Consider the following 24,603-nt stretch of genomic DNA (forward strand, 5'->3'; position numbering starts at 1 on the left):
AGGATTCTCATTTAATAATTGAATATTCAGTACTAATAATTAAATAAAATGTCATGTAATTCAAAAAAGCAACATCACGTAATGTCACAGTGGAACACCAACAAAACATGATTAAATACAAAGCTATTGATTACTAATATACAACAACTATTGATCAAACCATTTTTTTTTTGCCTTTTATAGTCTATGCTGCTGAAAAAAGTTTGACAGATTATTATGATGGTGAAACAAAAGATTTAAATTGTTCCCATTCCTGACTCCGCAATTTCTAAGTGCCAACATCATACATGAACTGGTCAAATTAAGGTGCAATATCGAGCCCTCCCCTAATTAATGAGGAAAATAATTACAAGGAACGTCTCATCTACTAAATATTCCTAGTTTTAAACTTCTGTGAGACTATGAACACTTAAAAGACATCGTCTTCTACCAAAAGTAAATGCAATAGCCAAAGACATCGAAAATGTAAACTTTCAGTTCAAGGAAAAAATGTTGGTAGATTAAAAATGTGTTTTCAAAACTTAACCGGACAGCAGCTACAAAAGAATGGCAGAACACTTATGCTCTCAATGTTGAATGCCATATGACTAAATTTTTCTTCTCAATGAATATTCCTTCAATTAGTTAAGTTCAATGTAGCACAAAGAACAACAAAAATGGGAATGGTGGAACCAGTTGAATAAAATACATATTCTACCATTATTTTAAAAGAATTGGAATGATATACATATTGCTACAAATGACTTTCACTTTCTGTAGGTAAAACAACTAGAATTTTACAAGCCCAAAATAATGTGAATGCAAAACAAGAGTGAACGTTCTTTGGCATGTCAGCCTGATTTCTTTTTGCCATGCATAGTTTACAGCTGTGTTACAAGAATTTAATCAACCAGCTGAATCATTTTTTCTTCCTCAATTTTCCCTTTGTCTGTGATTTCAAATCACTCGCAGGCTTTGTTCCAGGCTGCAAGTAAGGATCAATCCAGCATTTGTCTTGACTGGTAGCTTGAGCCCACCTCCGCTTAAAAATATCCAACTCATTGTAAGACTGTAAGCGTATCTGGAGATCATGAAAATGAACTAAAAAATCAAACCATTGCCAATAATGTTGTATGATATCTTCGAAAGCGAAATAATATCCATTTCAAGCTAACGAGAGATATATGTTACCTCTGCTCTCTCACTAAAGGGAGATTCAGAAGGGGCCTGCATACAAATCAAAATAACTCACTGACAATTTTTAAAAATAGTATAATTCTTTTGCCGTCAATCATAAGCCTGCAAGTGATAATTGAAAACTTTTATGTGAAGTTTTCTCACCAGACTGGAGGAATTAACTGTACTATTAAAATGAAGGTTCGCAATATCATTGATCCCCAATATTGCCTGCAATAGAAATTGAAAGAAACTTACTACTCAACTAAACCTACAGAAGCATTACTTCTTTTCATGTAGTTAGAACTATCCCCATATTTGAAATATATTCGTTACATCTCACTTGAATAGTAGAAGGCATGCCTACCTTTTTATCCATTCCTCCCAGGGATGGTATTCCTTGATGCACTATATATTCACTATCTATGACTCCAACCTTCCTTGTCCGATCACCCTATGAAAACATATAATGCTTGAACCTTTGTAAAAAAAGTCAAAAGAATCTACATCCAAACAAGTTTAACAAATTCTGAAACTTTGGTATCATATACAAAGTAAAACGATCTTCTGTTTATGTGACCGAAAAAACACTGTTGTGAGTTATCTAGAAGATTTTACCAACGAAACTTATTTCTTCTAAGGGATTAGCACTACATCTCTTCTTGAAGGGTGCAGACATCATGAACTATTTATGTGGTAATGGCATTAAGATCTCAAAATATTGGAAACATCGTGAGCTCTTTGTGTGCAATGCCACTAAGATCTCAGTATGCTGGGATTGAAATAGAATTTCAATATCTAAATTACTGCAATTTAAAAACTATTTGTAAGATTCCTTTGAAGCTCATCAACTTTACCTGTGCACAGTAACCTAGCTTCATATCTACACCCCATGCATGGACCAAATCATTCTGCAACATCACAATAATTTTGGATACAGGGTTAGTTGTTGGGAAGATACCATTAACAAGCCAGCCAATTTTACATAACATCCAAGATTTGAAGTTTGAAGATACCAATTGCAATTCAACTGATTTTATGTAATATACAAGAAAATTTAGCTGAAAGAAGGTCCTGCATTAGTCTTCCAAGCTCGCATGAGATTTAAATTAAAGCAATAACATGAAAACCACATACGTTATAAAATAAAATGAACCTGAACTTGCAAAATTTCAAGCCTCTACCTAGGATATTGAATTCATTATGTGCATATGTTAACACTTAACACAAAAACATTTATCAGTCAAACTTCACTAGATAATGCAAAACCAATTATTCTTTATGATTGATAATGTTTGCAGTAACATAAATCCAAATTAATTAAAAGCTAGAACAGAAGACCTATGCTTTAAAGCTTAAACAGATTTCAGTTCAGTTGTTGTACCGATTTTCTATTTTGCTTATGTGTTGAAAATTCGTTTTAAAAATTGCAGCCCCCTTGCTTCTTGAATCAATCTGTTATCAAATAATACCCTCAAATGGGAAGCCTCTTTGAATCAAGCAATGTCCCTTAATTGAGATGAGAGGAATCTTTTGGTTAAAAGGTGATATACTATAATTAAAAAAGCCCTTCATGTCAAACAATACTCCTTAATTGGAAAGACCTTTGAATCAGAAATTTGATAAATAAAGACGTTTGGATTAGAAAGTAAGCAAATATATAGCTTTGGAAATGTTTAATGCTTTCTTAATGTTATGCAGGTATAATGAGTTAGTTGAAATCTTCAATTGGTGAACCATACTATCTTGACGTAACGTTGACTGGTACCTGGAAATTTCAGTCCTAATTGCCATTATTTTGTTGTTCTTTTTCACTGTTTCTGTACCAAATATATTCAGAAATCATCACCCTCTCTTGATTCTCAATTGAATATGTTATCAAATAATAACCCATAGTTGAGAAGAGCCTTCAGGTCATGTAATACCCCTTAATTAAGATGTAGAAGATTTTTCGGTAAATCGAAACCCCTTAATTTCAATAATAAATCTCAATTGTAAATGGTCTTTGATCAGATTTTAGGAAGATATATATAGCCTATAGAGTAAGTCATGTACCGAATTGATCAGATTCCCCACCTACAGCAACAAAATACCTTTGTTGATGGTAATCTACAATGCCTGTGCCACTTTATTTTTGGTTGCCTTCCCCACCGAATGCACCAAACTAAGTCTATAAGGGCAGTGAGGAACATGAAGGGATACTTGTTACTGACAGCTTTGTTGATGGTAATCCACAATACCTTTTCACTTTGCTTCCTCGCTCTTGAATATAATTTAATTATTTTGCAGTGTTTTATATTATGTCATCCAGTTAAAATTACAAAAATAGAACAATCCATAGCCCTCAACTAATTTAATCATGAACCAAGATAACATGTGCACAAGACGACTTTCTTTTATGCCTCTAGGTGTTACTCATCTAATCTAAGTTAAGCTATCTACCTAGAGGCATTATTGTTGGCATTCCTCTTCCCTTATCAAAGATCCATGCAACTTCAAAAATCACTGACATGTATGAGATGTGATCCCTCAGAGAACTCTAACATGTAGCAGACTGGATGTGAGAACTTGGAGGAGATGCTTAAGCAAGAACCCTAATTAATGATAAATAAGATGGGCATTATTATCAAAAAGCTTTTGCATGACATCTCTGAATGTTTGTCCAGAGGCACATAAGAACACAAAGGTGGGCCTACATCCACAAAAGCCACTTGACAATTATAAATACCTCACAGGGTTGTAGCTCATATTATGAGCACATCACAATCCACGGTAAACCATGAATATGCAACTGTTCCCTTTGTAATGTCTGATGTATTCAACACAGAAAACAGGAAATTAAAGTACCACTGCTAACTTTACCATGTACAAAAGTTGGTGGAACAGTGGAACAGCAATTTGTGTCACAATTATTGCAAACTAGAAGAATAATCAGTAATGGCACACGAGTGGAAACTTGAATGCTGCAAACTAAAAATCCAATTGCTGCCATAATCATTGCAAGATGGAAGAATAATCAGCAATAGCATAGAAGAGTACAAATTTGAATGCTGCAAAACAAACATCCAATATTTGACTAAATTCCCTAGCTGTGGTCAGGGGAATCATTATATGGAACACCACCTTTAAAATAATGATTTTAAGTAGATTATAAGCCCTTACTACACTTTACTTCAGAAAGAGAATAACAAGTTGTTGGCAATTCAAATGGTCACTACTTTTCAACAAATAGAAACAAAAGGTCATCCATAAACAAAATATAAATAAAGTATATGGTCCGTTATGTTTTAATCTGCACAATCTGCAAATCGATTTTCAGTAGAGGTGATACAAATATAGTCAGGTATCTTGTCAAACATCTGAGTTAATAGGCATCCTTGAGAAAGCAAATACTGACATCTTTAATATTTCTTCAATTACCATATAAAATTTACTTTTCACTTCCAAAAACAGACTACGGTACACAACTATCATAAACCCATTGAAATCTACCACATATATCCAACAATAAAATAATATTTCTTCAATTACGGATTACCATATGAAATCTGCTTTTCACTTCCAAAAACAGACAACAGTACACAAACATCATAAACTCATTGAGATCTACCACATATATCCAACAGTAAAATCAACAAGTTCCAATTCATGCTCCTCAAAGGAATTAATTTATTTATGATGTGATAACCCGTTTTAATGGATAAATGTGTTTCTTCCTTCATCACCTACATTATAGAGAGAACATGATCAAACCACAATAAATGTTTCCTTATGAAAGGTTATAAGTCGAGATGATTAAGTATTAGAACTTGACCAAATGACTTTCTGGATTTTATTACAATAGCTGGTTGAAATCGGACGCAGCTATTCTGGCTCCAAAAACACAGTGCATTTGCAAGGAAAGTGCATAACACGAAAGTTAGTCGCACGTTATACACCGTTGATTTTGTAAACTATGGATGCGATTTTCCAAGCGGTCAACAACACGATGTATGTTTTGGCTGTTTTGGAGCCAATTTAGCTTCTGCCGTTGAAATCTTCAGGAAAGGAACAAAGCTGTAGAGCTGGAAGTCATCCTATTCTATTACCAAGAAGGGTAAACTAAGCTTTAATAGACCTAAAATACAATGGTATTAATATAGAGTCCAGACAGCTCCACACAATGATGCAAGAGCATCTGGCAACAGGAATGGAAAGAGGCCTGGGCAGGTGAAGATTTAAAACGCAATGCTATTTTAATATAATTTTGATATAGTCAAATGCATATTGATGAAGGAGATGCAACGTCTTAGAGATGAGAGGCAAAAAACTATTCTTGGGAAGGGGAGCAGACAGGGACAATTGGGGAAAAACCAATTAATGTTCTCAACAAAGAATGCGTTACGGAAGGCATGTGTGGATCTGCATGGAGAAAGTGGAGGAGAAAAATATAGGGTGTAGCTTTTGTGGGGAGTTTGTGAGTGTAAAAAAAAAAAACACTCCCCATCGAATGCAGACAGACTAAAGTTTTCTGTATTTCCAAAACCGTTGGTGTTTTTGGAAGCCACCATCCAGCTTTCCATTAGGCGATGAGTAGGAGGTGAAACCAAATGCCATGGGAAATGAATCGAATGCAAACCGAGCCATTTTTGGGGGGAAGGCATCAGTCAAAGGAAGATGAACGGGAGGAGCTGATTTTGAATGCAATACAAAGAGGGGCTGCACAATATGGAGGCATCAGCCCAGTGCAGTGGAAGTAGCAACGTAAGAAGGGCATCATGCATGGGGCCTGCATGATGAGTAGGGTGTAGCAACCCGAAGAAAGGTAGAATGGGTGGTCGCTGCCAAGAAGGGGAGCATGTGTAGGCAACGGCCTTTGGCAGAGGAATTTGTGTGTTTGCTGCGAGGGAATCGAAGGAAAGACCTGCGTAAATGAAAGAGGAAGGACAGCATGGGTAGTATTGAGGGGAGTAAGAAAAGAAAGGCAGCTCCTGCAAAGAGGAATTTCGAGTGTGAGAAAAAGAGAGAGTTGTAGATCGGCCAAGAGGTAGAGAATTGGGGTTTTGGGTCATAGAATAGAGAGATAGTATGTGAATAAATACAGAGGGAAGAGTGTTTATATGTATTGGAAAATAAGCCAGGTGTAACATTGAAATTGTTCTGAAAATAAAATTGTTTCAGTTTAAATCTGCTGTTTCGAAAGCAGAGAGTCTCTGCATATTGGTTTGTGTTCTGTGTTAAGTGTGTTGAAATTGCAGGCAAGAGGTGTTTTCGCCCTGCATCACACAAGTTCAACAATTTGGAAATGTTTCAAATGTACAAAAAAAGTATGCAGAGCAAAATTGCTACAATTTTCAAATCCAGAACCAACTGCCTACAATGCCCATTGAACAGAAAGACATTCAAATTTTCCTTTCATTTTAACAGTAAGTTAATAGATATTATTCCAACTTTTAACAGTTTCCTCTAGAATATAGGAAATCATTTAATTATCTAAACATATCTATAAATAACTAGGATGTCTGGTTCGCTGCCCTGGCCCCTTGGTTCTGGTTCGGTTCATTTTGGGTTCGGCCAGGGTTCCTACCCAGGCAAGCTGGTTCGTCTAGGGCAAACCTGGAGACTTGGGTGCCCAAATTTGCATTTTTTTTAGCAAAATTTTATAAAATTTATAGCAATGAGTTCAGACTTGCAAATTTGTGTGAATGTTTTGCAAGTTATCATGCAGGTTTAAGACTTAAAATTATTAAGAACAACAACAGACAATTGATAGATTTATTCAATTTTTTTATGTCTGAAGCAAGATAAAACAGAGCAGCAAACAATTGAATTCCGACCTCTTACTTGTTAACCTTATACAATATACTAGAGCAATGCTCAATCACAACAGCAAAATACCCATGCATTAGCTCATCCTGATTTACAATCCTCGGCTTATGAAAAGCAACAAAAATATTCAGTTTCCTGAGCTCACTTTCTTGACTGCTCATTCTTCGTCTTCTTCATCATCTTCAATGGCATTAGTTGTTTCCGTGAAAGACTTTTGCTGTTACTCTTGACTGCTATTGCATTTATTCTTGACTTGCAATTAGTCTTTCATCTTCTTGGTGCTATTCTTGACTGTTATTACATTTATTCTTAACTGCTATTGCAAAACGAAGAAGAATCCATTAGATGATTTAAACTTAGTATAAAGTTCCAATTGTTGCAAGTTGAATTTTGCAACAATGATACTTAACTTGTTATTATCATTTTAATATTTTGATGTTGAACTTGAAGTATATGATGTTATGATGGTATGAAGTTATATGATTACAAGTTTATGGTGTTTTTGTTGTTTATATGATATTATGTTGCATTCTACTCTTAATTCATGCTTATAGGCTGCATATATATATAATATATATACTAACGAACCCAAACAAACCCAAACCCCATTTCAAAATTTTGCCGTGCCGGCGAAACAGTTCTTCGAACCAGAACTTGAACCCAAACCCAAACTGGCAACTTAGGTAAATAAATTATAAAACTAAATAAGTGCATTAGGGATATGGCAAAGAGACCCGGACTGAACAATTTGACTTTGTTGTTAGTTTATACACAGTGATCACATGTGACAATAACAGGTTTGTATTTCAAATCCACAAGCAAGAGTCGGGGATATCTATGTGCCAAACATAGTACCAAATATTTGTCTTCCCTGGAGGAAAAGAACACTCCGCAGTTTTGATGCAATTTCCAGTTCATGGAGACTTCAACATATAAACATAATATGCAGATTACTATGTTGCCCAGTTAAAAGATTATGATGGATGTAACCATTGATATCCTAATTTCTGTGGAGATAACACCAAATAATGACCAAGATTTACAGGCTCAGTTCAGTTTAATTTTTGAGGAAATAACATCAAATACAAATCTGTCTTAGGATTATAATCTTGTGTTTTCAACCCAAGCTTCATATAAAACTTCCTGCATCAATTTCTGTGACGTAGTAAAAGCTGTTTTCACTGTAGCTAAGAACCTATCCTCTTATGAGCTAAAGAGATTATCAAATAGGATCATGTGAACAACAATAAAAAAAACTTACCTGAATCATGTACCACGCACAGCGCCATGCATCTCTTGAGAACACAGGAGCCATCATTTCGACCCATCTGTAACAAAAAGCCCACAGAGCTAGGTATTTAGCAGCATGATTCCCTCAGAAGAATTTAGACAATCATAAGATTTAATTTAGTTAAAACCAACAGAGAACCATCTTACCACAGTTAATAGATAGAAAAACACCAGAGAAAAACTTCTCTTGCAAGTAAAATATGCTCCAACAAGCAGTCTGTACAAAAATGAAAGATATAAAGGTTCCTATCCACTTACCCTGTACATGGAGGCCCAGTACTATTTTCATAGCAGCGCCCATGGCCTCGCAATTTGTAGATTCTTCTGTAGATTGCATTAAGTAAGCAATATTAGGAGATAAATTAAACTCGTACCAATAAAAATGACAAATCTAAGATATTCTAACTTATTTAAAGTGCAAAAGAGCAGCTTGCCTGTGAACCCTTGAACGATGACTGCGTACAGTGATACGATGATGAATTTCAGATTTAGATATGTCCAATCCCGGCTGGGAAATTTCAAGTCCTTCATCCTCCATGATAGCCAAATATCTATCAATATATTAGCCAACTGTGAGCAATCTTCCAAACAAGGAGCCAAAAGAAAATCATTATATATCAGGAAAAAGAGTGATATAACAGACCAAGTGTAAATCCAAAATATTCAGGGCAACATTCACAGAAACTATTGAAATTTTTAATCCTAAATAATCCATAAATGTTTGATGAAACAAAATATAGGAAAAAGTTGACACTAACTTGAAGTTGGAAAGAAAAGAAAGCAAGAAAGGAGTAAACATGGCAACGTGGCTTTTATGACCCCTTTCACTGCATTTTTTGTTTGGACAATGAGGAAACCAGCACACGTCTGCTTTTCCAATGCCCATGGGTAGTCTCCTTATGGCAGTTTTTATCCAAAGTGTTTAAGATTTCTTGGGTTTGCACTCAATCTTTTGAACAGCTGACTAGAGCATGGCAAAGCCATTTGCCTAAGGGTCAAAACCACCTCCCTGTGATGTGGTCTGGCATCACCCTTATGCTATAGCATACTTGGAATGAGAGAAACAGAAGATTTTTCCAGCAAGCCAACAAGGATCTCATTATATTTGGGAGAAGATCAAAATGAATATAGTTGAATCTATCAAACATAAGATTTGTCTACCTCAGATTCTCACTCTGAAACAGAAGCATTTATGAAAATAACTCTCTTTGCAAAATGGGACTTCAACAATGCCTGCCTTTTGACCTAAAAAGAAATATTTGGAAAAACCTTGGACACCTCCTCCTGTTGGGTACAGTAAGTTGAATACAGATGGTGCCTCAATGGGCAATTTGGCTCAAGCTAGTATTAGAGGCAGATAGATATTGAGATAAATCTGTAGACTTCTTCTTCGATGAAAAATTGGGACATATAACCAATAATTTAGCAAAGATCAAAGCTGTTTATAAAGGGATGCAAGAGGCTTTCAAAATTGGGTGGCAAAAACTCCAAACTGAATCTGATCCAAAACAGGATTACATAGCAAAAATTGGCAAATAGCAGGAGAGTTGGGGAAGATTCAAAGCTCGCAAGACAAGTCTCAGGAAGTTCGAGTCTGCCATGTTCCGAAAGAACACAATAAAGTAGCGGACGGGCTAGCCAATTGGGCTCTTGGAAACTACAACCTTATTTGTTATGGTTTGCCCCCTCAGTGGTGGTTGACCAAGCTTCAAGAAGATCTGAAAAAGATTCTAGATTCTAATTGGTCCCAATAAATTCTAATATGTATTATTTTCTCTATATTGCCTAAGCTTGGACTAATAGCTTTCAGGCCTGGCAAAGTCAAATATGTACACTTTGATTTCTATCCGATATGATGAGGTCTTTTATTTAAAAAAAGAAGATCATCTCCTTTCACAAAAGGTCTTGACCAATAACTGAAATGGGTTTCCTAGTCTTGATTTTGAGTTGGTTAGTATTCAAGGCTTAACGCTTATCTCACATTTCTTATGTTCATTCCCAGCCACTAAAAGAACTCCCTGAGCTCATACCATAGTTCATAACCTCTACCACACACATACACATTAGTCACATCTGTCCTACATACAAACCTTGAGAGCAAGAATTCTCCAACTGCATGCAATTATTGGGAGGTCCACAGTTACAACTTACAAGTAATATTCCCACCTACAAAAAGTAAATTCCATGCAGTCGCCTCTGCGTACTAGGCAAAAGAGTTTCACCTGCTTGGTTGACCAAATCAACTATGTTCGACCAACAGTCTAGAACTTCCAAATAACAAAAATGCCAAGCCAAAGAAGTTTAAGCCTTTTGGATGACCTTCTTTGTACAAAGGCACTCCAAAAGCTAACAACTTATCAACTTAAGAACATTATGTGAATAACAGAAATAAACTCCAAGGCAAGTCTTGTATCTATTTCAATCAACATAAAATAAAGAGAGAGTGACTTTGCAACATCAGAACATTCTGTGAATAACAGAAAACCCTAAGGTAAGTTTAGAATTGTTAATCTCTATGCAATAAGATAGAAAGAACTTTGCCTTTCCTTCAAATGTATTTTCTTCTTTTAAGAAGCTATGTTACTGGGTGGTCCTATTTTCACCCGGGTTTGCATGTGGGTTCAGTCCTAGTACTGGTCCAGTGCAGGTTCATCCCTAGGTACACCCAAACCGTACTCGAGGCATACCCAGAAGGCCAGAAGGGACCCCTTACATGCCCATGGCCGATGGGGATAATAAAAGGTTTTTTTTAAATCAAAAACACCTCCCAATGGCCATTTGCCCTAAAGTGGGAATTTTTATGTTTGAAACCCACTTGACAAACACAAAACACCAAGAATAACATTTTCTCCTCCAGCCTACCATTGTTTTTGATTAAGGAAAATCAGGTTTTAAGGGACCCGAAACCCACTTACATAACGAGGAAATAAGCATAAGAGAAACTAGAAAGAACAAAACAAAGATAGAAAGGCTGCAACAGAACAGCAGAAAAAACAGCAGCCAAGGAAAAGAACAGCATAAGGCCAGTGAGAAACTGGCAAACTAAAACCAGTTTACATATCAGATGAAAATCTTTATAGACTCTTTCCGCATCCTTAACCAGCATCATCATCGCATTAGCTGCCTCTTTCAGATCTTTGTTTTCCTGCATCTGATGGGTGTCTTTGGTCTTCAACTCCAGCTCACTGGTAGTTTGCCTGGTTCTGCGTCTGGAGGAGTGTAGAACAGAGCTAGAGGCCGGCTCGTCATCAATGATCACCATATCTTTATTCTGCTTGTTCTTCTCCAGACAAGCAACCAAAGCGTTCATGTTTTGAGAAGACACCTTCAAAACCGCCAGACTATGCTCCATGGATTTCTTCAAGGCCTTCTCAGTTTTTGTAATCCAGTTGTTTATAAGATCATTATCAACCTCTCCCTTTTCTTTGATGATTCTCACCACATCTTCAAGATGCTTCAAATCTCCCTTAATCATATATCTTTTTCCGACCAATCCGGAATTTCTTCTTCGTCCTCTGCCTCACTAGTATCCTCTGTAGCATCCTCTTTACCTTTAGTATTGGTATCCTTAATCAAGTTCTCAATTTTATAATTCAGGTCTCTCTGTTTATTCTGAATACTAGAGATGTTATCAATCACCCATTTCTGAAAATTGAACATTTCCAGGGTACTATTCTTGGCAGCATTCAGAATGGAGTCCGCGTTTTCCATAACCGAAACAGAGCCCACAGACCTAGGGTTTCCCTCTTCCATGTTGTGCTGATCATCATTCCTGCTATTCGAGACATTCACTTCCGGCTCTTCAACATCCTCGTTTCTCTGCTCATCCCCTTCCTCACACTCATCCTCCTTCTCCTACTCATTCTCCACCTCTTCATCAACCTCCTTCCCCTGTACCTCCTCAAAACCAGCATTCTCTTCCATGTCTTCTTTAGCTTCATCCCCAACCCTAAATTTCTTATGCAAAGGAATATTAGAAGAATCTTCATCAGAATCAGAGCCATCATGACCCTCAGAAATGTGGGCATTCTCCACAAAAGGGTCTCCCCTAATAGCCCTAGCTTTACCTTTCAAATGCTCATAAATTAACAAATTAAGGCCTTGGTGAGCAATGGGGTACGATTTAGGTTTCTTGGCATGGTCGGCTAGGCTATCGTTAAGGGAAGAAGCTAAATAGAAGGGCAACGAAATCTTCGAGCCATGGCGAAAATGGTTAAGGATGACAAAATGGTAATTGTAAACTTTTGAAAACCTTCCATCAACCGTAAGGTATTCCATTAAAACTTTCAGCATTTTCTGCCAGAAAGATTTTGCCTGGTGAGGGAGGTAGTAGGACACATTGTCCTTCTTAGCAAGCCGTGCCCTTTCATCTTCATTTTTAGGGAAATTCTTGGTAGCTTCCACCAAGAACTTGCGGTCTCTGTAAAATTTGATACCTTCCTTCTGCAATCCTATAACCTTCGCCACCAAATCTTCATCCAGCTTCCATGTTTGGCCAAACAGGGTAACTTTATTATTGCTCCAGCCCTTGGCAAAACCATGTGACACGGACTTCTTACTCCCGTGCAGTTTCTCCATGTAATCAGTGAATCCATATCTGTGCAACCTTTGCCATATTTTCCTTTCGCTTTTCCAGTTATCACAACTGAAAGGCTCATTGCGATTAAGATTTCCCCCCGTAATGTAATGGTTGTTCAAGTTGAAACCCTCAACAAAGCACGAAATAACCAAATGCTGAAAAAACAAGACGCTGGAATCGAAAAACAAGGTGATTTTCTTGTTATTCGAATAGTCTTTTAAGACATTCAAAATAAACCAGCACTTAATTTGATTAGGCCCGTCACACCGGTGCTCATTATCACAATGCATTAAACAGGTAATCAACTAACACTCCAGATCACTCCAATATCTGTCATTGAGATCCGAACCCAGAAAGGTAATAATGAGATTAACATGTACCATGGACTCTATCAAATAATAATTGCTCACGGACTCCCTTCTTACATGAAACTTCTCCGATATATTTAGTATCCTCTTCTAAAAAGACCCCCTCATTAGCTAATAAATCAGCTACCCTGTTACCTTCCCTAAGGGTATGGGTAATATTCACACTATCATAGGCATCTAACAATTTTTTAGCATTATCAATGATATTATGAATGTTCCAAGAGGGGGAACTAATACCTTTGATAGCCTGAATAATTTTGAGAGAGTCCCCTTCTAGCCATATTTTTTTTAAATTAAAACTCTGAGCAAGCTGAAGACATTTTAACATTGCCAAAGCTTCAGCCACATGATTGTTGAACTCCAAAGGGAGAGGCAATTGCAGCAACACAAAAACCATAAGAATTTCTGATGACTCCTCCCCCTCCAGCCTTCCCAAGATTTCCTTTAGCTGCACCATCAAAGTTCACCTTAACCCAATCATGAAAAGGGAACCTCCAAACAACATTATCTGACCTGCTCTTCATATCAGAGTTGCAGACTTTGTGTGTCAACTTCCATTTAGTAAGGATGTTTTTCTCATTATCAGTCATGTTAAAATAGCTACACTGCTTATTGTTTTTGTGAATGGTTTTGATGTTTTCTTTAATTGCCCTACAGATCTTTTCAAAAACCACCTGAGAAGAACACTTAGCCTCCCTGAAAATTCTATTGTTTCTCTCCTTCCAGATATGCCAATAGGTCATAGGAAGGACAAAAAACCAGAGGGTCTTAATGAGAGGAAGTTTGGTAGGGAAGATCCATTGCAAGATGACTTCCTTAAGAATATTGTGCATAACCCAATCAACTTTCCATTGCATCCAAACTTTACTCCAAATTTCCCAGGTAAAAGAACAATGAATAAACAAATGATCCACAGATTCAACCTCTTTCTGACATAACTCACACCTATTAGGAAACATGAATCCTCTTCGAGCCAGGTTATCAATAGTAAGAATCTTGTTGTGAGTTGCAAGCCAAAAAAACATGTTAACTTTAGGAATGAGGAATCTATTCCAAATTTTAGTCCATATTGAGTTACAGGCCTGAGTAACAACTTTTTTATAAGCAGAGGCAACAGTAAAATTAGCCCTAGGATTGTTCTTCCATAGAAACACATCATCAGAATCTTTACTAACAGAAAAGGACAGCGAATCCTACTCGAGCAAAGAAAATCCAGCTTAAACTACATCAAGTCTGACCCATTTTTTCTCCTTCCAATAATTACAAACCATAGAACCATACCTCCTTTTGCATTCTTCAATGAATTGGCTGCAATCCTGGTTAAAAAGAGGTTCATCTTTAATCTAGACATCCTCCCAAAACCTAATTTTATCACCTTTGCCAAGGACCCAACCAGCTCCAGCTTTAGCAACTTTTATAGATTTGATCATACTATTCCATATAAACGAACCAGCAGGGATATCTTCAGAATAGAGAAGAGAATGAATTGGCTGGTTATGTATGTATTTATCAAACCACACCCTACTCCAATCTTTCTTAATACCAAAAGCCCTCCAAATTTGTTTAGCAAGCAAGGCTTTGTTGAAAGTTTTGAGAGCTTTAATACCTAATCCCCCATTGCTCTTAGGATTACAAACTTTATCCCAGGCAACCAACGCTATCATTTTCTTATCTTCTACACCCGACCAAAGAAATCTTTTCTGAATTCTTTCTAAAACTTCAGCAAATTTAATCGGTATACTAAACAAGCTAAGAGCATAAACAGGCAGATTCTAAAGAGTAGCTTGAAGAAGCTGAAGCTTACCAGCCTGAGATAGCATAGATCCTTTCCAACCTGCCAATTTTTTGTTGAGTTTGTCAATTAACGAATTTCCAGCCTACCATTGTTGTGTATTGAAGGTTGCTTTATTTTTTCCAAAGGTGAGGGTTACAAGAGAGTAAGACCTACACCAATAGGTTAAAAATAATAGCAAAAAGAAGATTTAGCCATCAAAGGGGACTAAATCTTTCATTTTTCAATAATTTTTTTGCATATTTTTCAAGTGTTTTTTAGTGAATTTGGAGGAAAAAAAAAGAACTTATCTATAATAAGAGGTTATAATGCTGATTTTTTTTTCAGTTGTAGTGTTGTTTTTATTGGTTCAGACAAAATGACTGGATGTTCTAGTTTGGTTGATTCAATAATAGAGAGTTCTATTAAATTTGATGCATTGTCCCCTCTTCAGCAACATACAACAATGATTCAATAACTTCCTTGTGGTGGAGGTTATCTTTGGTGTTGTAGCCAATGTGGAAAAGACTATACGAGCTCATACTTTTGAGTGAAAGCTCACTTTTGTACTATTCCTTTACAACAAATAAAAGTTTACCCTAAGCCAAATAAAAAAAGGGTTGTCAAGAAAAAAATATTGGCTTTATTAAAGAACAAGAGGATGCCAACATGGCAAGTAATAGATCAAAGGCTCTTGCACATCCTCTTGCCAAGATGCTTGCACAAAACTCCTAGTGGTTTATCACGACTGGTTGGCCCACACCTTTTCAAGCCAATGCCACCATTTTTTGAAGAGAATGTTATGGTTTTGCAAAAAAGAGGTCCATTGGAGAAGGCCTTCAAAAATGAAGTGAAGGAGAATACATATCAAAGCATTGCTCGTTGCATTATGGCAATAGGCTTCCTTTCAACCTTGTTAGATCACCTTATTGGAGGGATATGGTGACAACCCTTTGCAATACACCTCCTAATTATGTTAGTCTTGGGTATGAAAAGGTGTGAACCACCTTATTGGTGAAGGAGAAAGTTCTAATAGAGACGTCATTGAGAGTAATCAAGGATGCATGGCCTGAAACAAGTGTGTCCATCATTACCAATCGATGGAAAGATTGTTAAAATAGACCATTGATCAATGTTATAACAAAGTCTGCCAAAGGGGCGATGTTTTTGAAGGCAGTGGGTTGTGAGGGGCAAGTAAAAGATGCAAGTTTCATTGTTAATATCCTCATAGAATCCATTAAAAAGGTGGGGTCTAAAAATGTTGTCCAAGTCATAACGGACATTGCTAAAACTTGTAGGGCAGCTGGGTCTATAGTAGAGGGTACATATAGTCACATTTTTTGCATACCATGTGCAATCCACTCACTCAATTTGATATTGCAAAAGATTGACACACAAATTGAGTGGGTCAAACAAATCCACATGGAGGGCAAGGAGATCCAAATGTTTGTGACAAATCACTATGTCACAAGGCCTCTTAAAGACCTCCAAACTGGAGTAGTTGAAGGTAATTTAAATTATATTTTTTAATTTTTATTTTTTAATTGTTGATATGTGACATGTATTTTTCATACCATGTTAGATTGTCAAAACTTGATTTGCATCTCACTCAATTGTCTTAAGACAACTTGTGAAGATGCAAGAAGCCTTGAGTTCTATGGTCATCAACAACCTATGGAGTGTATGGAGGTAGTAATAAAAAAAGCATATCATGGAAGAATAACATAAACCAATTGTAGACATCTAAAAATGGTCAACGCTTGTGGAGTCATACTTTAACATTTGCGCATTGCCTTATTTTAGGGTTCTTGTGTTGCATTAACATTTCTTCTATGTTGCGCACTTGGTCTTTATCATTTGCGAGCATCGAGTCCTTCTTCTGCATTCCTCATCTTTATCGCTTTCGAATTAGGTCTTGTCGATAGCAATCTTCAGTCATGATTTTGGTCGATTTTATCTTGTCGCATCATGGTGCGTGCTCATTTATCATCATTTTGGACATCGTCAATCCTAATTGATGATAGAATTAGGGTTTTGTCCTCTTGTCATTCTTTCAATCATATTTAGCTTGTTAGTAATCATTTGTGATTATCAACTTGTCAATCTCATCATTTTGCGATCGATTCGTCATCGATCCTTGTCCTTGTTAGCCTTGTCATTTTGTGATCAATTCGTCATCAATCCTTGTCCTTTTCAATCATGTCAATTTGGATCGATTAGTCATTGTTCCTCATCAATTGGCGCCTATCAATTTGATCTCCTTGTCAATCTTGGTCAATTTGTCATTGATTTTTGTCAACCAATCTCAATCATTTATCAACATTGGTCCTTTGTCAATCAGAATCATGATCGAACCTACATTAATTTTTTGTTGTCTTGACCTAATTCCTTGTCCTCTTATTTCTAGGGTTTTATGATTTGTTCATTTAATCCTTTTCTTCTTCTTTGTGGGTTAAATAAATCTATTTATTTAGTCCTAGGTCTCTTTCATGAATTAATTAATGGATGAAAACCTATTAATTAATTCACCTAATTTCTATTTCTCCTATTTTCTTTAATTTTTCTAATATTTCCCCTAATTTCATGGGAATGGCATTTCAATCTTGTCATAATTTGTCATACGCCTTGCATAGAAATTGTCATACATTTGTCATAATTTTGCCATTCTTGATTTGAATTTCCTTTCAAATCTCTTCATGCTAATCTTGTCCTCTCTCCAATTTGTCTATAAATTGGATGATTTTCTTCAATGAATGAAGGAATCAATCAATCACATTTTCGAGTAACCTTGTACTGCGAATTTCATCAACAACTTGCTTTCCACTTGCATTTTGCACTTGTAGGTGAGATCCACATCAAATTTGAAGGTGAAAGAAGAACAATGGAGCCACATGAAGGAGATATCTGCGTCGGTTTGTTTCGATTTCATTTGATTTAAATATCTTGTCTTTATGTCTTCATTGATTGGATTGGGATTGTTTTCATAGCAGCTTTAGGTTTTGTGGTTGTCCTAATTGCTATTGTTTTGATGATTTTCAATTTCTTGATCTACATTTTGGTGAACCCGACGTGAACTAACCCCTTAACCATGTTTTGAGTGCTTTTGAGCTATTTGCAGGTGAAAAACTAAAGAAACAGGGCGACTCGGAGCTCTCTGGGCACTTCTGCGCCTGTGTTGATGGGATTTGCCCCTGTGTTGAGCATTCTACGCTTGTGTTGAGGCATTTTGCACCTGTGTTGATGGGTTTTGCGCCTGTGTTGAGGCATTCTGCGCCTGTGGAAGGCCGGAAACAGAGGTGAAATCAGTTGTTTTTACTTGCAAATTTGTTTGTTTTCATTCTGTTTCTTGCATTATGGTTTTTCTTTGGTACTAATTCTCTATGTAGCATCTTGGCGTTACGTGTGACGAAGACTAAAAATGCAACTACTAACGAATCTTATGCAGGACGCGGTCAAAGACTCTCATTAAAACATCTTGCTTGCGATTTTTAAAGTAGTTGCACATTTCATTTCTTAAAGGTTAATGAACACCATGCATGCTTTGTCTGTTTTTAATTTGATTGCATGTTTTAACCCTTAGAACTGGGCCTGCCTCCCGATTTGCCTGGCACTTTGCACAGGCATTGGTGAGAGGGAACGACCCAAAGTGGTGACGGGCTAAAGCCAAGCTCTTCCGAACTACTCTAAATAACTGTGGATGCAACGAAAGTTGTAGACAACGGGTGTTGGAATGGTATTGCGTCGATTTATTCGCCGGATCAATACCCACCCGAACGGATGCCCTTACTAGAATCTCTTGTTTTTAGATGCCAAAATCCTTCTATCTGTTGGCTCAGGCGTTGTGATACGCGCATGCCGAAGACACCTCTCATGTACTCCTCAATTAGAGATAGCAAGTTCTTGGGAAGTGATACCCCTTGAACTCGAAGCTTGGTATGCCCGAGAAGTGAGTGCACTGTAAGGGGGAGCCAGTGCTACCAAGCGTCTAGCTATCCGACTGAGTGTTGTATTTTATGGTTAGAGGATTCAACAGCTATTGCCCTTGCCAGCCATAGGATTTGTTGTGAATGTGCTTGATTGTCTTGAGTCAAAGTCAAACAAACATTTTGTCTTCCGTGGTTGTCAAAGGTTAAATCAAAAACAAACTTTCAAAAGTGCTCATAATCAACTTGGGTTTTCAAAATCAACAACCTTCAATTCAAAACAAAATCCAAACAAAAGTCCAAATTTGTCCAAGTATTCATCCAACATTTGAACATGGCTTGTCAAAACATTGAATATCTTTGTTTCAAAATTCATGTCACTTTAGGTTAGGTTTTGCATAGTCCAACTTAGGTCCTAGGGCATATTGTCATCTCCCTTCATTTTAATCCTTTTCATTGCAAGCGTCCTCATTTTGCACTTGGGTTCAAAATCATTTCCCTAAGTTTGCATTTCATTGTCATATCCAAGCTAGATTTCCATTTAGGTGACATTCGTGCATTATCCTTGTCATGCTAAAATTAGGTCTTGCCTAGGTTGCATTTTGCATATTCCAAGTCATTGGTCTTCGCATATCCTTATCATTGTATTGTCATCTTGCCTTGGCTTCATCTTGTCATATCATATCCTTAGATCATTTTCATGTCATATCCTAAGTCATTGTCATAATCATTGCCTTCTTGCATTTAGTCTCAAAAATTTGGTTTGTCAAACTTGAAAAATCAAAACTTTGGATGATACCCTAAGTTGTTGTTAGGGAGTCTTGACCTTGTCTAAAATTTGTCCTTTCATTAATATCATTTTTGTCAAACCTAGCTTAGTATCCAAGCATATAGGTGAGACATTGTCAATTTGTCCTATTGTCATTTGGTCCTTTGTCCTTTAAGGTCTTGACTTCATTTCAATTTCCCAAGGTTGTGTCTTTAGCTTTGCATTTCAAAAAGTTTGTCTCCAAATATTCAAAAGGTACAAAAACATTTAGTTGCATTGTCATCCTTTTAGGTTGCATTTGTCAATCCCATTAGTTGCATTGCATAGTTACATGTTTGTTGAAATGAGGTCTCAACCTTCTTACAAAGCCATGTCATCACAATTGAGAAATCAATCATGTCAATCCAATCTCTACATGTCTCAGAACTTGGATCAAACTTATCATGATGATGTAAATGTCCATATACAAAAACTAGAGGAGAAACTAGCTCAAGAAAAGGAGATTTTGGAACAAAAAGTGAAAAACATTGAGAAGAATAGATCACAAATGTCTAAAATGTTTAAAAAATTTCCAGGTCGAAATCCAAATATTGAGCCAATTGATGTAAGATCTCTTATCGAACAATCAAACATACCAGATCTCCTCTCACAAATAGAGATGATGAAACAATTTCAAGAAAAGAGACAACAACATTATGTGCCTTCACAACAAGAACAAGAAGGTGTTTACTATCAATCAGATTTTCAACAATCACAACCAATTGTTCAACAGTTCCAACATTTCCAACAGACACAACCAATGGTCCAACATATACAACCAACACAACCAATGGTCCAATTTCAACAATATGTCCAACCAACTGTTAATTATCGACAACAAACTCAATATCAACAACTACAATCACAAATTCAAAAACATAACTTGCAGCACACACCAAGCCAAATTTTGAACATGTCAAACCAATTTGATCAACATCTAGTTCAAAATCAAAACATGACATCAGACAAGAACCAACTCCTTTCCAAACAAGTTCAAATTCCAGATACAACTATGTCAAAACCTCGAAAGAAAGGTGGCCTTATTGCAAGGATCTTAAGGAAATTACCAAGTGAGTTCTTTGAGGAAGATCAAGATAATACACTAATGTCTAGCAATGCCTCATCCCCCCACAAACAAATTGACTCCCCAATGGCATCTATCCCTACACCTTTAGAAGTTTCACAAGAACCTTCCACATTGTCCTCATCAAACAATACACCCAAGGATGAAATTATCCAAGGGCTATCCATAATTGATTGCCAAGATAATCCAATTCATGATGCACATCCTTGTCATGTTTCAGAAATACAAGACCCAATGTCACCATGCACTTTATTGCCATTACCTGTTTTAGAGGACCCCATTCGAAGTCCCTCTTCCTCATGTTCAAGCATTGATTCCTTGCCAGAATCCATCACAAATGTTCAAAGTGCATTTCCTTCATGCCAAAACATTGATCCCTTGACAGAATCCCCCATGCATATCCAAAGTCCAACCCCATGTCAAGAGGATAATTTAGAGCATGAAGAAACGTGTCTTAAAAAAGATCAAGATCAAGATCCCGAAACCTTCTCATCCCATCCAATTGTTGACCAGGACCCCATGTTCCCAGACACTCACAATGATTCCCCTATTCTTGTCCATCCTATCCAAAGTCCTATTGACACTCCATTCCCCGAGCAAGATCAAGATATCCCAGTCCATCCAATCCCAAACGATCCCCTTCCATTTCATGCAAAAAATGTCCTTTCAAATCCCATTGGCATTCCACTTCCTAAGAAAGATCAAGATATCCCTTCCATCCTTTCTGATGATCCCATTAAAAGTCAAGAGCAAAGCACCTTTAAAGCGGATTCCAATGATCTTCCTCCTTGTCAAGATCAAATTATTCCTTTAAATCCTCCACAAGATCCTTTTGTTCCTCCATCTCCTTGTCTTAATCCTCCATATACACTCCAAGATCTCATTTCTTTTAATAATCCCATTATTTATCCCATTCCATCTCTTGAATATCCTGTCATTGATCCATGTCCACCACACAATCCGAGTCCCCCTCACAATCCTAGTCCCCCTCATGATTCTAACATGGTGCAAGATGTTCATGAACCCCTGACATTAACAATGGGTTCTTCCACTTTGGTGAAATCCGATCCACTTCAAGATCTCATTATTTCTCTCATATCATATCCACCTCATAATGGACTCGCGTCTTCTTCCCAAAGAAAAGAGTATCCTACAAGTCAAGATATTCATAAAGGCAAAGGAGTAGATCTCCATAAGCAAGAATCCCTTCATGTTAAAGAAAATATTAAGGGTCATGGCCTCAGTGAAATTCCTCCAGACGTGGGTACCCCTACTAAATCCAATATCCCTCCATCAAAATCAAAACATACACCTTCCCCTTTATCCCTTCCATCCATCTTAGGTCCTTATAATATCCCTGCGTCCTGTATGCAAGGTCAACAAAGGAACACATATTTGAGTAACTTTCATCCATGCAAAAGACCTCCACTTCATTCCTATCCATCCATGCATTCCTTTCCCCCTCCAAGCAATTTGGATGCCAAGTATAAACGTCATAAGTCTAGCAATCCACATGTATTCAAGGATCAACATGTCCAATCTAATCAACATGTCAAAGAAAAGAAAAATATGATCTAAAAAGAAAAGGAAAAATCCAAAAGGTCACAAAGGCCCATTGCTCAAAAACAAAATTCAAAATATATATGGGTTTCTAAATCCCTTGTGCAAGCAATGCACTCCAATGAACCACAAAAGCATGAAAAATCAAAAACCATGTGGATCCCTAAGCGGCTCCTTGAAGCACAAAAGCCTAAAGAAACATCCAACTTGGCATCCAAAATTGCTATTCCTCCATCTAAACTTTCCAAGTCTATTCCTACATCACCTTCTTCATCCATTTTGGGCCCTTATGTCCCAAAATCCCAAGCTATTCCTCCATCCAAATCTCACAATCTGAGATCCATTTTTCCTCCCTCAATCCACCACCCGTCAAGGTGTGTTCCAATGTTAATCTTGCCTTCATTTCCATCCAGTGAAGCCCAATTCTTCCAATACCCTATCCATTATCCAATGCATATTTTCCATCCTTCGATCCCTTTGATCCCATCCTTTGCATAAATCCTTGCCTTAATTTCATCTCTTTTTCCATGTCCTTATCCTACCAACGTCTTTGAGCATACTTTTAAAGGTCATGGTCCATTTTTTTCAAGGCTACTATCCAAACAAAAAGATGTTTGAGTCCTTCTTCCATCCCCTATCATGTGTCCATTTTCGACTAAAATGTCAAAATCCAAAAATAAAAAAGTGAGAAAAAAAAGAAAAAAAAATAAAAAAGTAAAGCAAAAATAATTCGTCCACTGGTGAAAACCTGGCAAACAGGCGCCTTGGGCAAGTACCATGATGAAAATCTGGCAAACAGGCATCATGCGTAATCTATGAACTTCTTGCATACCGTACTTGGGGACAGGTTTTATCCTATCATATCCTTTTGTCCTTCATTGTTCCATTATCCTATCGAACCCCTGTCATTACCCTTCATATCCTATTGTCCCTCATGTCCAGTTTCCCTTTCCACCTTTGATCTTGACAAGGCTGAGGATCGTCATGAGAATCATGCATCTTGTTTGCAGCTTTTAGTCTATCATAGCTTTTGGTATTTATCCATTTGATTATTACAACCTTTCATCCATATTCCCTGTCTTATTGCAACTTTCTGTCACTATCCTGTTGTGACGTTTTCACACATCGCCCCATTGCAAATGGGGACCCATGTTTTTTGCTCGTTTTCGCTTTGCTTTTTAGGGTTTTGGTTTGAATCCAGTTGGTTTTGAGAGCTTTTTGAATTTCCTTTTCTAGAATGCAAATTTTGAATGCAATGAATTCGCCAGAATGGTCTATTTTCAATTGGAATTTTGAACGCAGAGTCTAAATTTGTCTAAGTGTTGATGATGAAACATGAATTTTGTCCAATTGAGTAATTTTGACCAAATTTTGACTTTTTTGATATTTGATCCTAGGCATCTCAAATGATTTATTTTCGCCTTGTGAAGTGTTATAATGTCTAAAATCATGTTATTTTGGCCTGTAGGAGCAAAATCGCTCCTGTCCCTCACCAAGGGACCAAAGCGAAATTCTTCATAAGGAACGATCTGGGCAAAGATCAAGCAAATTTTATGTTCGAAGGCAAGAAAGGAGGTCAATCGAACTCGTTGAAGACAAATTGAAGATTATCAAACGTCAACAAAGGACCAAAATGCTTAAGTTCGCTCCTGTCCCTCAGGAAGGGACCAGAGCGATTTTTGTTGTAGATGATTTTCTCGCCAAATTTCAACCGATCTCAAGGCATGAATGAATGAAAGGCGGCATTGCGAATCCGTTGAATATAATTTTCGAAGGTGATGAAGTGAAATGAGGCCCACAAGAGCAAAATCGCTCCTATCCCTCTCCCAAGGACCAGAGCGATTTCCTTCATTAGGCAAGATCCGAGCTAAAATCAAGACAAGTGTACGTTCAAAAGCAAGGAAAAACATGAGATGGACGCGTTGAATACAAATTGAAGATTTTTTTGGACGTCCACTAGGGTCCTAACTGCCTAGCTCGCTCCTGTCCCTCAAGAAGGGACCAGAGCGATTTTTGATATAAATGATTTTCTTGCAAAGTTACAGATGATGTCAGGGCATGGACGAATGGAGTGGAGCATGACAAGTCCGTTGAATATAAATTTAGAACCTGACAAAGTGAGGTAAAGGCTACAAAAGGAAGATCGCTCCTGTCCTTTGGACAAGGACCAAGGCAATATCACCAAAAGCGCTCATATTCTTTCAAAAAAAAAGCAAGGCGAGGTTAAGCGAGGTAAGGGACGACGTTTAGAAGACAT

The 24,603-nt window shown here is 37.1% G+C and overlaps 1 protein-coding gene across 2 annotated transcripts in view; it reads right to left on the reverse strand.

Moving 5' to 3' along the window:
• Window positions 1-675: 675 nt before the first annotated feature.
• The window catches only part of LOC131076126 (uncharacterized), a 68,402-nt gene continuing 44,474 nt past the window's right edge, over window positions 676-24,603 (reverse strand). For both annotated transcript variants that reach the window (XM_058013183.2, XM_058013184.2), the window contains exons 9-16: window positions 8,688-8,804; window positions 8,512-8,577; window positions 8,225-8,291; window positions 2,013-2,066; window positions 1,523-1,609; window positions 1,321-1,386; window positions 1,171-1,206; window positions 676-1,060 (exon numbers count right to left, since the gene is read on the reverse strand). In XM_058013183.2, coding sequence (XP_057869166.2) covers window positions 899-1,060; window positions 1,171-1,206; window positions 1,321-1,386; window positions 1,523-1,609; window positions 2,013-2,066; window positions 8,225-8,291; window positions 8,512-8,577; window positions 8,688-8,804 — 655 coding nt within the window. In that variant the 3' untranslated portion in view covers window positions 676-898. The remainder of the gene's footprint in view (window positions 1,061-1,170; window positions 1,207-1,320; window positions 1,387-1,522; window positions 1,610-2,012; window positions 2,067-8,224; window positions 8,292-8,511; window positions 8,578-8,687; window positions 8,805-24,603) is intronic.

The sequence above is a fragment of the Cryptomeria japonica genome, chromosome 10 (assembly GCF_030272615.1).
Source record: "Cryptomeria japonica chromosome 10, Sugi_1.0, whole genome shotgun sequence".
Lineage (NCBI taxonomy): Eukaryota > Viridiplantae > Streptophyta > Pinopsida > Cupressales > Cupressaceae > Cryptomeria > Cryptomeria japonica.